Below are 13296 nucleotides of genomic sequence, written 5' to 3' on the forward strand. Positions count from 1 at the left end.
ATGTCCTATCATGGCCTCCTGCCTCATCACAGCCTCTTAGATTCCCCAGCTTCCTTCAAAGCTCAACTCATATGCTATCTCCTAGGGGAAATGTTGTGGTTTTCCCTGTATTTGTCTAATGCTTTCTCTTTTATTGTTATGTTCCCATTTTAGAATAGAAGAAACTAGGGCAAACAGAAGTTTAATGACTTGCCAGGTTAAAACAGCTATTAAGTTTCTGAGGCTGTTATTGTCAGATCAAAGGGTATCCAATGCCCATCAAAGGGTATTTTTTTATTTCTGCAAGGCAATGGGGTTAAGTGGCTTGCCCAAGGCCAACACAGCTAGATAATTATTAAGTGTCTGAGGCTGATTTTGAACTCAGATGCTCCTGATTCCAGGGCCAGTGCTCTCTATCCACTGTACCACCTAACCACCCCTATGCATTGTCTTCTAATTCTTCCTTAGCTACATCATCTTTTGTAAAACAAGAAAATTATATACCAACACTGGAGTGCTGACAAAAGATACTTAGTCTTTAAGAATAGTGATCCAATAATACTAAATAATTATTTCTTAGAGATACCATTGGATTGAAGCTTCATTAACAAGCTTCTCTGAGATCCTAAGAGTTTCAATCAACCTAAGAAGCTTTAAGCTTTAATTGGATAATCTAATAAAAATTGTGGATCCCTTCTCAGGGTTTACTTTTTTGACTTACTAGCTGTGTGAACCTGGACAAATCATTTAACCTGTTTTCCCCAGTTTCCTCTACTCTAAAATGGAGATAACAATACCTATCTCTCAATGGTTTTTGTTAGAATCAAATGAGATATTTAAGTGTCTAGCACAGTACAGTGCTTGGTACATTAGGCTTTCTATAAATGTTTATTCTCTTCTTCTTTGCCACTATTATATTTTTTGTTTTGTTTATTTTATTTTCCCAATTATTTACAAAGATAGTTTTCAACATTCACTTTTTATAAAGTTCTGAGTTTCATATTTTTCTCCCCTCCCTTCCCCTTGACAGAGAATAATCTGATAACAGATTATACATGTATTTCCATATTAGTTATGTTGTGAAAAATGAATCAGAACAAAAGGGAACAAAAAACCATAAGGTTAAAAAAACATAAAGCAAACTTTTAAAATGGAAAATAGTATGCTTTGGTTTGCATCCAAAACCTGTAGTTCTTTCTGTAGTTGTAGATATTATTATCACAAGTCTTTTAGATACTACTGGATTATGTGTACAATGTTCTTCTGGCTCCTCTGCTCACTTCACTCAGCATCAGTTTATGGGCAAGTATTTTGAGGTTTTTCTGAAGGCAAGCCATTCATGATTTTTTTAAAGAACAATAACACACCACATTTATATATCACAAGTTGTTCAACCATTCCCTAATTGATTGGCATCCCCATAATTTCCAATTCTTTGACTCTACAAAAAGGGATGCTATAAATATTTTTGTACATATGGGTCTTTTTCTCTTTTTCTATGATCTCTTTGGGATACAGACCTAGTAGTAATATTTTGCTGGATCAAAGGGTATGCACAGTTTTATTGTCCTTTGGGCTTAGTTCCAAATTGATATCCAGAATTGGGTCCCCTACTATTATATGACCTTGAATGTGTTTCATGCATGCTTACTCACTATCTCTCACAGTTTCCTTATCTGTTAAATAAATTACCTGTTAATACTTGCATTAACAAGCACAGAATTTGACTCTTAGAGTTAATGATAGCTCCTATTTCCATATCACCTTAAGATTTATAGGATCTTTCCTAGCAACAACCTTGCTTTGCAATTCTCCATTTTACTATAAAAATAGTGGTTTAGGAAAGTTGACTAAATGGGAACAAAAGCTGGAGTCAAAACTTATATGCAAAACAACTCTTTCTAAACCTGTTCTTCATTTTACCATATGAAGCTTTGAAAAGAAGCTCTCCTTAGACATGAATTAGTTCCAACTTTCCTCTTTATTATCACCTTGAACAAGGCACTCAACTTCTGTGACTCTGTTTCCTTACCTAGAAAATGAAGTTAGTAATTGCACTATTACTTCATAGGGCTATTGTAAGTTACAATTGAAAGCACTTTGTAAACTTGCAATACTATAAGTGTGAGTTTTGACCTTCTTTTAAGAAAAGGAAAATTGATTTCCTGGAAAAAGTCTTCTATTTATGTTCAATTAGGTTGAATGAATGCTTAATACTGCACTCTGTACTCAAGAGGGTAAACATTATCTTTTAATGGTTTGTATTCCTTAGTTACTCATTTATCCTCTAGGAATTTACAGCTATAAAATAAGACAATAACACACTATTGAACACTGAAGAGTTGAAAAAAAAAGATGCTTAGTCTTTAAGAATGTTCTTAGTGGTCCAGTGATACTAAATAATTTTTTTCTTAGATATACCATTGATTTGGTTCTTTTTTAACAAACTTTTCTGAGATCCTAAGAGCTTCTAGCTTTATAAATCTTTACATTTTAATTGGATATTCTAATGAAGGGTGTGGACCCCTTCTCAGAATGATGTTTTAAATACATAAAATTACAAAGGAGATCATGTCAAATCAACAAGTATCTGTTAAGTGCAATGATATTGTGTAGACATCTTTGAAGATTTAAGAATTCTGGTCAATATATTGATCAACTACAATTTCAGAAGATTCACCTCCATGTAGAGATGATAGACTCAGTGTGGAATGAGGTTTTTTTTTTTTAATCTTTTGGATATGGCCAACGAGGAATTTGTTTTGCTTGACAATAATATATGGTTGCCAAATTATATGACAAACAATAGTTCTGTTTCTTTCTGCTTTCCCAGTGGCAGGAGGGGAGGAGGTCAAGTGGAGATGCTGGGAAAATCAGATCTAAAAATCAAATAAAATTGAAGGGTTTTTTTTTTTAGGTTTTTGCAAGGCAGACGGGGTTAAGTGGCTTGCCCAAGGCCACACAGCTAGGCAATTACTAAATGTCTGAGACTGGATTTGAACCCAGGTACTCCTGCCTCCAGGGCCGGTGCTTTATCCACTGCGCCACCTAGCCACCCCAAAATTGAAGTTTTAAAAAAGTAAACATTGGGGGCAGCTAGGTGGCGCAGTGGATAAAGCACCGGCCCTGGAGGCAGGAGTACCTGGGTTCAAATCCAGTCTCAGACACTTAATAATTACCTAGCTGTGTGGCCTTGGCAAGCCACTTAACCCCACTGCCTTGCCAAAAAAAAAAAACCCTAAAAAAAAAGTAAACATTTATTAAATACCTACTATGTGTTAGACACTTTTCTAAGCACTAGTGATACAAAGAAAGATTTTAAAAATGCAGTATCCACTCTAAGGGATTTCACAGTTTAATGGGAGAGAATTGTTTATATTATATTGAAATAGTTATAAATATATATCATATTATAATATATAATTATATAATGGGAGAAAATTATTTATATTGAAATAGTTATAAATATACATAATATCAATATATTATATTGAAATAGTTATAAATATATTGAAACAATTTCATATTTAAATATGTTGAATATTATTGAAAATAGTAATCGTAAGTACATAGGCCTTAAATTAAGAACCCCCCTGATGTCTTCCTACTCCCTTATTTTACAGAAAAGGAATCTGAAATCCAAAGAGGTTGTATCCTTCCTAGTTCACCCTGGGGACAGTATCAGGATTCTAACTCAGGTCTTCCATCTTCAAATCCTCTTTTGCCTTTTAAGACATTTCAAGTAGATCAATAGAAATTGTTTATCATTTTGATAAATTGTTTTTATTGTGATGTGATATCCATAAGGAAATTAGAATTTCCTTTTCTACCTGTCAGGGCTTGTAGTCATGTAAGGGGTAAATCTGTGGACTTTTTTGGTAATCCTGGAGACTTGAGAGGTTAGAAATATATCAAGATATGTAACCTAACAGGGTCTCCAATGAGAATCAGATGAGGTAAAGGGTAGGAGTTATGATTGATAGGTTCTATTTCAAAGGAATGAGGAATCCTAGAAGTGAAACCCTCTGCATAAATCTAGCTTCTCTGTCTATACTTAACTAGACAACGAATGTCATGAATTTTGAAAGGAATGATATCATGGTCAAAAGAACACCAAATTTGAAGTCTAGAGAACCTAGGTTTCAAACTCAGTCATCATCTTAATGATTGGGGTTAGAGGGAAAAATTTCAGGGTTAACCAATGCAGTCCATATAACCCTTTTCATCTTTCTGATCATCATTTTCTCATATGTAAAATGAGGTGGGGTTGGACTAAGTGATCTCTAGGGTTCCCTTCCAGCACTTACATTCTATGCCCAACTGCATTTCATAAACCATCCTCAGAAAGTCACTTAATTTCCTTTTCTTGCTTTTCATCACTGAACAAGCTTGGATTTTAATTTTTTTAAGTTTTTTTTTAAGCTTTTGCAAGGCAAATGGAGTTAAGTGGCTTGCCCAAGACCCCACAGCTAGGTAATTATTAAGTGTCTGAGGACATATTTGAACTCAGGTACTTCTGACTCCAGGGCCGGTGCTATATCCACTGCTCCACCTAGCTGCCCCTCAAGCTTGGATTTTAAAGAAAGACCATCTTTTCTTAGGCATCTAGCAAAGAAAAAAGTAACCTGAGTATCCAGGTGGTATTCAGAGGCACTAGGCTCATGCACCTATGGGCAAATACTGCAGATTTATAAAGTATTCCATGAGGAAAAACCACCATTCTCATTCATTCTCTCTCTCTCTCTCTCCCTCTCCCCCTCTCCCTATCTCTCTGTCTGTCTGTCTGTCTGTCTGTCTCTCTCTCTCTCTCTCTCTCTCTCTCTCTCTCTCTCTCCTTCCCTCCCTCTCTGTCTCTCATTTTGCATCTATCAGTATTTAGTGCTTTGCAATTTTTCTGTAACAGTAAAAGAGTTAACTAGCTGGTGTACATCTGTTTTTTGTTGGAGAGCCTCAGGAGGCCAGACTTGGGCCTGGCAAGGAGCCTCCTGCTGTCTCTTGCCATAAAGAATGTTGTTTAGAAATAAGAGGGCTTACTCTGTGGGAATCTCAGATTTCATTATCAGAGCTTCTCCAATGCATTCCCAATTTGGATACAGCTGTCTTGGGAAGTTGCCACTGACACCAGACCACTGGTAATTAGGGCTTTTGGTTTCTAGTTTATGATAGCAAAAAGGTTTGACAGAAGACTTCTTCAAAAACACCACATTGGAGACTTTTCTTATAATTTCTCAGTGAATTGATTTCTTCTTGGAAAAGGATTTTGTAGAGTTCTCCAAGATTACTTCAGTATCATAAAACACTTGGACTTGGAGTCAAAGGATCTGGGTTTGAGACCCAGTTTTGAGCAGTGACCCTAGACTTTGTCTGTCCTCAGGCCTTGGCTTCTGCATCTTTAAAGCGAGAATACTATTTACATGGTGGTTCTGTAGAAATCACTTTTTAAACCTTAAGGTATTATGGCTATGAGAACAGTTAATAATAAAATAATGTAATGATTATTATATGTAACATGTATAATTATGTTATAAATTTAGAATTATTAAATAATTAGTGTAATTAATATGCTAGTATAATCTAATATATAAATATAATAACATTATTAATAATAAAAAAACATCAATGGGTGACATTGAAAATGACGATATGATGATGATGATGATGATGATGATGATGATGAACATGAACAACAACTCCACAGGACAGACATCTATACTTAGGCTCAAATACTGCCTTCAATACTTTTTTTATGATATTGGGAAAATCATATAATCTCCCTAGACCTCAGTTTTCTCAGCTGTAAAATGAAAGAATTGGTCTATATAGCCTCTCTGGTCACTTTGAACTCTTGAACTATAATCCTAAGAATCCCCTGTTTAGCTTTGTACAGCCTAGCACAATATCATAGATATGGTAGGGAGCTGATCTTAGATTGGGAAGACCTGAGTTCAAATTCTTGTGTTGATACTTATTGACTGTGCCACCCCAGACAAGTTGTTTTATCATCTCAGTGACCAACCAGACCTCTTAAGAGAATAAATTACAGAGAAAGTACAGATCTGAATTAGTAGGCATTCCTCCTCAAGTGTTCTTTGTCAATGAACACAGGTCTGCCCCAAGTACACAATGACAGATAAAAAGCCAGCAAATTGGGCAGCTATGGTGCAATAGATAGAACAGGAGCCCTGGAGTCCAGAGGACCTGAGTTCAAATCCAGCCTCAGACATTTAACAATTACCTAGCTGTTGACCTTGGGCAAGTCACTTAATCCCATTGCCTTAAATAAAAAAAAATTTTTTTAAAGTCAACAAGCTGCTTCAGTTAAAAAGTACTGGGTCTCATCATTTAATGATCCTGTGAGGTAAATAGGTCAATGAATAATATTCCTCTCAAATCATAGTTTAAAAAAACAAAGGCCCAGAATGGCATAACTATTTGTTCCATGTCACAGCTAATCAGTTTTAGGACTTTTAAGATCAAAGATTTAAAGTTGGAATAGAAATTCATCTAGCCTAAAATCCTTATTTTACAAGTGAGGAAACTGAGAAAGGGGAACCAACTTACCCAAGATCCCACAGAGGCTAAGCCCATGTTCAGACCCCATTCCTCCAGTTCCAGTATTCATTGAAAATGCTACCTTATGAATATTCAATATTCATTGAACCATCTAGCTTCAAGGGACTTAGATGCAGATGTTATAACTCAAGAGCATTGAGTGCCCTTCCCATTACACTGAACTGGTAGTGACAATAAGCTTCTAACTCTTCTTTCTCCAGGATCACTACCAGTAAGTGACTTGTACAAAGCAGGCATTTCATAAATATTTCTTTAATTAAATTGAATTGAATTTGGAAGAAAGCCTGTTACTAACGAAGAACCTGAAATCCAAAGTCCTTTGTGACAATAATTTGCTGCGGTTTTTTGGTTAAGTTTTAGTTGAGATACAAAAATAAATATTTCCCTATCACGGTATCCCTTCCCTCAGCAAGTATATAGTCTAGTAGTAATACTTTGGTAATAATCATCTCCACTACTTTCTAGCTATTTCTTTCATCTCCAGCTCAACAGTCTCACTACACAAATATTCTAGCCTTGATGCTATATAATTCTGGGAGAGGAGTCAGGAAGATGTAGGTTGTAACTTTGATCAAATCATTTTTTGACTCTGGGCCTCAATTTTTTCATCTGTCAAATGAGGTCCCTTTTAGCCCTGATATTCTGTAGTGTAAGATCATTCTTATGTCATATGATGCTGTGGTTAAAGATGCAATGTCTGAACCCGTGGTCATTCTGAAATATAAGATTTGGGCTTTTTCCAAAGTAAAATAGTTAAGTAACTTCCAGCATGTGAGATTTCACAACTACTTGGCTCCATTGTAGAGCTGTAGACTGTATGATATAAAAGTAGTCCAAGGGACTACTGTGGGAAATCTAGTTCCCAAACTTTTCTGGTGTGTCACAGATAGGTTAGCTATTCAATCAGCATTCATGACTTGTAGGGCACACTATTCTCTCTTTCCCCATTGTGGTTTCTTAGCAAGCTTACCATTTATTTTTAGGATTTTTTTTTTGTAAGGCAAATGGGGTTAAGTGGCTTACTCAAGGCCACACAGCTAGGTAATTATTAAGTGTCTGAGGTCGGATTTGAACTCAGGTGCTCCTGACTCCAGGGCTGGTGCTCTATCCACTGTGCCACCTAGCTTCCCCCAAGCTTATCATTCTTAATCTTTATCTTAATTATCTAATTTATCTAATCATTTTTAGGCATAAGGAATGCAGTGATGGGGAAATATTTATGCATATTGGTTACAAAGGTTTTGTTTTTCTTGAAAAATTTTAAAATAAAAAAACTTATTTAAATCCAAGATTGACAGAAGAAAATGAATACATAAAACTGTCAAAAAACAAAAACATAGAATGTAATGAGTTCTTTGAGCTGGAAGGGGACCTCAGATCATTTATTCAACCCTCTCATTTTTCAGATGAGGATATTGAAACTGAAAGAGTAATTTAACTACAATCACACATAGAAGTATGCCCCAGAACCAGGGCCTATACCTAGTTCTCTTGACTCTTTCAGTGCAATATATTGACTTGTTTATTGAATGAATATTTGAATATTTCATTTATACTTAAAAAATGTTAGAGCAGGAAGGAACCTTAATACTCAATCTTAATAGTTCCTATTTGTTTATAGGGTGTTCTAATGTTGGTAAAGCGCTTGCCTCAAAACCCCCTGAAGAAGGTAATAATATGTTATTACTTCCATTTTAAAGATGAAGAAACCAAGGCATAGAGAAGTAATGCCATAGGATTATAAAAATTGGAAGGAGATGTAAAAGATTAGAACTGAAAGAGACCTTGGAGATTATACATTCAGTTTACCTGGGATTCATTTTTTTTTCATAGTTTGATAACTATATATCAACATAATTGATTTCATTTGTAATCCCATGTATGTTTTACTTTTTGCATTGAAAAGCATTATTCCGAGAAGGGGTATCCAGGCTTCATCAGAATGCCAAAGAGGTCTAATAACCCCCAAATTAAAATCCCATGATTGGTCTAGTTTGCCTCACAGTTAGTTGCAGATACATAAAAAAAAAAAAAAAAACTAGTTTCTTGATTCAGTATTCTCTCTCATATATCAGGCTAACCTCTCTAATTTCTTTGGTTCCCTTCGTATTACAATCCTCAAGATTCTGTTCAGTCTTGATAACATGAACTACATATTCTTTCCTGCAGATACCCCCAGTAAGGGCCTTGGTTGTTGTGGATGGATTCTGGTGATTATATCCTTCATCTTCACAGTTATTACTTTCCCATTCTCAGTCTGGATGTGCATAAAGGTAATGGAACATTATTTTAGGATGCTTTGAAAAGGGGGTTTAGATTGTTCCTTGTTGTTTTGGATAGGGAGACTTTAGTTTATGGGTGTATTTTGGACCAGAATTGCTCCTTACCAATAGATTCACAGGATTTAGAACTAGGAGGGACCTTTCATACCACCAAGTCCAACCCTCATTTTTTACAAATAAGTCAACTGAGATTCAGAGAGGGCAGCTATTTGGCCAAACATTTCAGAGAGATAGTAAGTAATAGAACCAGGGGTCAAATATAGTTCTTATGACTCCCAATTCAATGTTCTTCAACTTTCCTGGTAGGGGACCTGTCCTTTGGTTTGAGGGATTGAAGAGGTTCTGAGATGGTTATTGACACCATAGGACACAGTCAGTAATAAGTTGTTAGCCTATGCCCTCCTCACCTTACTGCTGTAGGATCAGAAGACCCACCAAGTATTTTCTAACTTCTTCTTTTTAAAAAAAAACTAGATGTTTGATTTTTTATTGGTACAGGGAACTCTGGATAAGGAAACTGCTAAATAAATATCACAACTGCTCTACAACTTAGGGGTTTTAGACCGTTGCCCTAGGGCACTAAGATATAAAATTCATTGCCCAGGAAGTCATACGGTTTTATCCATTAGGGGATGTTCTTGAACCAAATCTTCTCTATTAAGAAGAGATTTCTATTTACTGGGCCATACCACTTTTCCAGCAGAGACATTTAAAAGCACATTTTTCTTACTTAATGCCTGTCACTTGGGAAGAAACACAATTTACAAGGTCTTAAAATTTTTTCTCTACTATGTAAAAATAATTACTAAATCATTGAATTTTAAGTATACTAGGTACTGTCTAACTAGGTCTTCTGACACCTCTGGAAGCATGAACCTCAAATGTAGTATCTCCAACAGTGGGGATGAGATGAAGATATCCTGTGATAGCAGTTTGTTTTGTACCTCAAGCCAAAAATCCGCCTCTTTCAACCTCCCTTTTGCCCATTGCCATTCATTGTTCACAGAGTCATATAGACCCTCTAATTGGCAGAGTAAATAAGGTCATAAGTGAACAAGAATACCCTTACAAACTTCTTCAACAAATGATCTCCTTTTTGTGAAGGAGTGACTTTGTGACTTCCAGTGATTTGATTCTTTTTAATAGGACTTCAGTTTTGCCCCACTAGGGCTAAATAGAAACTCCTGTTCCCTTCTTCCCTATAGCAGCTCTTCAGCTGTCTGAAAACAGTGAGCCATGTCCCTCCTCCCCTTTTCCCCTAACCTTCTCTTCTCCAGGTTAAACACTCCTATTTCCTTCAATTTTACTCCTACATTTTATCTACATAAAAAAAAAATAGTATGTGATGACTAATTCATGTAGAGTAAGGGTCATGATCAGGAAGTTTAACAATATAAAAATTAAAATTCCCATTATTTCATATTCAGGAAACTTTATTAACTTCTGCATACAAAGAAATGTACTTGACAAAAGGAAGATGGTCCAAAGAAAAGATATCAAGACACTCGTAGTCTCTTAAATACTTAATTTGTGGTTTTCTTTTCTAGATCATAAAAGAGTATGAAAGAGCTATCATCTTTAGACTGGGTCGAATTTTACAGGGAGGAGCCAAAGGACCAGGTGAGTGTCAACATCAGGAATTGTATTTAGCAGAGTCCATTTTAAATTTTTTTTCCCAGAAAGTCCATTTTGCTTCAATTTTTATCCACTCCCCTTAACTTTATATAGCATCTTTCATACTCAGGGAAAAAGTTCTAAATTCCATTTGTTTTGAGTAGATTTCTATTAATGCCACCCTGACATTATTTCATATATTAAGTACCAACCATGTGTTCAGCTGTTTCAGACTCTGGCCCAATTTGAGATTTTTTTTTTTTTGGCTAAGATGTTCCTTCGCCAGTTCATATTACAGATGAGAAAACTGAGGCAGACAGGGTTAAGTGACTTGCACAGGGTTACACAGCTAGTGAGGGTCTGAGACAGATTATAACTCAAGAAATGAGTCTTCCTGACTTTAGACCTAGCATTATATCCACTGTGCCACCTCACTGCTCAGTGTGTATTTATAAATCTTGGAGCTCAGTATAAGGATGAAAATCAGCATAGTCTCTGTGCATGAAGGAGCTTAAGAGAATGGGGTAGAAGAGTCTCTTGGTGCTAATGACCAAGTCAGAATATGATAAACTTATTGTAGAGATCAGAGGAAGAAGAGTTTGAAAAAATGAGGCATCACTTCAGACTAGGGAATGCTTGGGGACCACAAATTTCGGTAGAGAGGTTCTTGGAGGAAGCACATCAATGGGGACTGTTGAAGGAAAAGAATTTTTGTAAATGTAAGGAGGCAGCTACCCATAAAGGTTGGAGAGAACAGGACAAAATCTGGAAACTGAGGAATCCAGTTTGGCTAAAGTTTTGAGGTGTCTGAAATATGGCTAGAAAGAAGGGGCAAAGTGGTGGGAAACTAAGTCATTTTTATAATTTAAGACAACAATTATAGCTCAAATAGGTAAACACTTTGGTATTTGCAAATGCCCTGCAAAAATAGGTCACACAGGTTTTGTGGCAGGTTTGTAGATAAGTGCAACATGGAAAACACTGGCACAGGAGTCCCCAGAATGGCATGCTGTCATCAGAAAAGGTGCTGTGCTCTATGAACAAAGCAAAATTGAAATAGCTGAAAAGAAATGAGAGATATGCAAATAAAGAGCATCCACCCCAAAGGACCACATGGACTATTTATGCCCAACCTGAGATGGAGCATTTCAAGCTCGACTTGGTCTGATTTGATCCATCAGTCGGATACACTGGCTCTTATATAGTGATGTCGTTTGAGTCCTCTTTGAGAACAGAGGACAACAACCAGTAGTAGACTCAGAAATATAAAATGATTTGCCCAGGATCATGTGCCCAACCAGAAAGGACTAGAATCAAGATTCAAAAGTGGGACTTTTAAAAGTCTAGAAATCTTTTTGTTAATCCATACTGCTTCTTCCTAGCCCAAAGGCAGTTAGTCTTTTGAGAAGACACATCCAGATTGTGCCTCTGCAACTATTTTATCCCAGCATTTGATGGTATAGTAGATAGAGTCAGGAAGACCTGAGGTCAAATGCAACCTAGATACAACTGTGACCTTGGGCAAGTCAGCCTCTGTCTGTTTCCCGTTTCCTCATCTATAAAATAGGGATAACAATAGTACCTACTTCCTAAAGTTGTGAGCATCAAATGAGATAATAATTGGAAAGCACTTAGTACAATGGTTGGAACATAGCATTCTATAAATGTTAGTTATTATTATCATCATCATCATTCTATCAATGATGGTACTATCATAGATTCTGAGTTAGAATAAGATAGCCCCATGACATACATAGAGATGCTTTCCTTACAACCGCCCTGTAAGATAAGTGCCTCCTTTTTTACAGAGGCCCAGGAAAGGAAAGTGACTTCCTGACACTTGACAGTAAGAACTGGAGCTTGTGTCCCCTTCCTTCTTTTCTTACAGGATGGTGGCTCTGTAAAGGTGCTCAGCACTGTGCTAAATAGTTGAACCCTGGGAAGAAGGAGTTATTATCCCCATTTTACAGATGAGAAAACTGAGGCAGACAACCCTACCCAGAGTCATACATAATAGTGTCTAAGTCTTTGTTTGAATTCAGATTTTCCTGATTAGACCTAGTAATCTACCTACTGCACTACCTAGTTGTCTCTAGGAAGTTAAGTGAGATAGGTACCATTTTTATCATCATTTTACATTTGAGGAAACTGAGGCAAAGAAGTTCTATAACTTGCCTCAAGTCACATAGCTAATAAGTGCACAGAAGAGAGACAATCCAATTTGTTGCTTCAGAAGACCTACTCGAGTGAAATTCATCTAGAAATAGGACATTCTAAGAACCTACTTCTTTTTGGGAAAGAAGTGAGGAAAGGATTTTAGTCCCTGCTGAGTCACTCTGATAACTAATTTTGCATAACTGATTTTCTTTGTAGGACTTCTTTTGAAAGGAAGACAGGGCAATAATATTTGGACAAAGCTTTCATTCAAACAAAGGGTTTCTATAACACTTGATTTTAAAAAAGGAAAAGGAATAGTGACATTCTATTGAAGTCAGAAAGCCTCTGAAACTTGGCCAAGGCTAGTCATAGATCTTTGGATAAGAAAAATATATCTGTGGATGGAAAATGACTATACCCAGACAGCTCCCTTTGCATGGCAGTCTAGACAGAAAATGGATTAGATCTGATTCTCTTCTGCCTTAATAACAAAATAAAATCATTACTTGTCATTGTCTCTCATTAATCATCTGATTCTCTGTACAGGGCTCTTCTTTATCCTGCCTTGCACTGACAGCTTTATCAAAGTGGACATGCGGACCATTTCATTTGATATTCCTCCCCAAGAGGTGAAGTTTCTTTTCATTCTTAGCATTTCTCATCTGTGGTAGTGCCAGATTTCTAGTACCAT

At 36.3% G+C, this 13296-nt stretch overlaps 1 protein-coding gene across 1 annotated transcript in view; it reads left to right on the forward strand.

Moving 5' to 3' along the window:
- The window catches only part of STOM (stomatin), a 43497-nt gene that overhangs the window by 17229 nt on the left and 12972 nt on the right, over positions 1-13296 (forward strand). Inside the window, exons 2-4 of the mRNA XM_074211685.1 lie at positions 8722-8825; positions 10382-10454; positions 13152-13234. Of these exons, the coding sequence (XP_074067786.1) occupies positions 8722-8825; positions 10382-10454; positions 13152-13234 (260 nt within the window). The remainder of the gene's footprint in view (positions 1-8721; positions 8826-10381; positions 10455-13151; positions 13235-13296) is intronic.

Source organism: Macrotis lagotis, chromosome 1, assembly GCF_037893015.1.
Source record: "Macrotis lagotis isolate mMagLag1 chromosome 1, bilby.v1.9.chrom.fasta, whole genome shotgun sequence".
Lineage (NCBI taxonomy): Eukaryota > Metazoa > Chordata > Mammalia > Peramelemorphia > Peramelidae > Macrotis > Macrotis lagotis.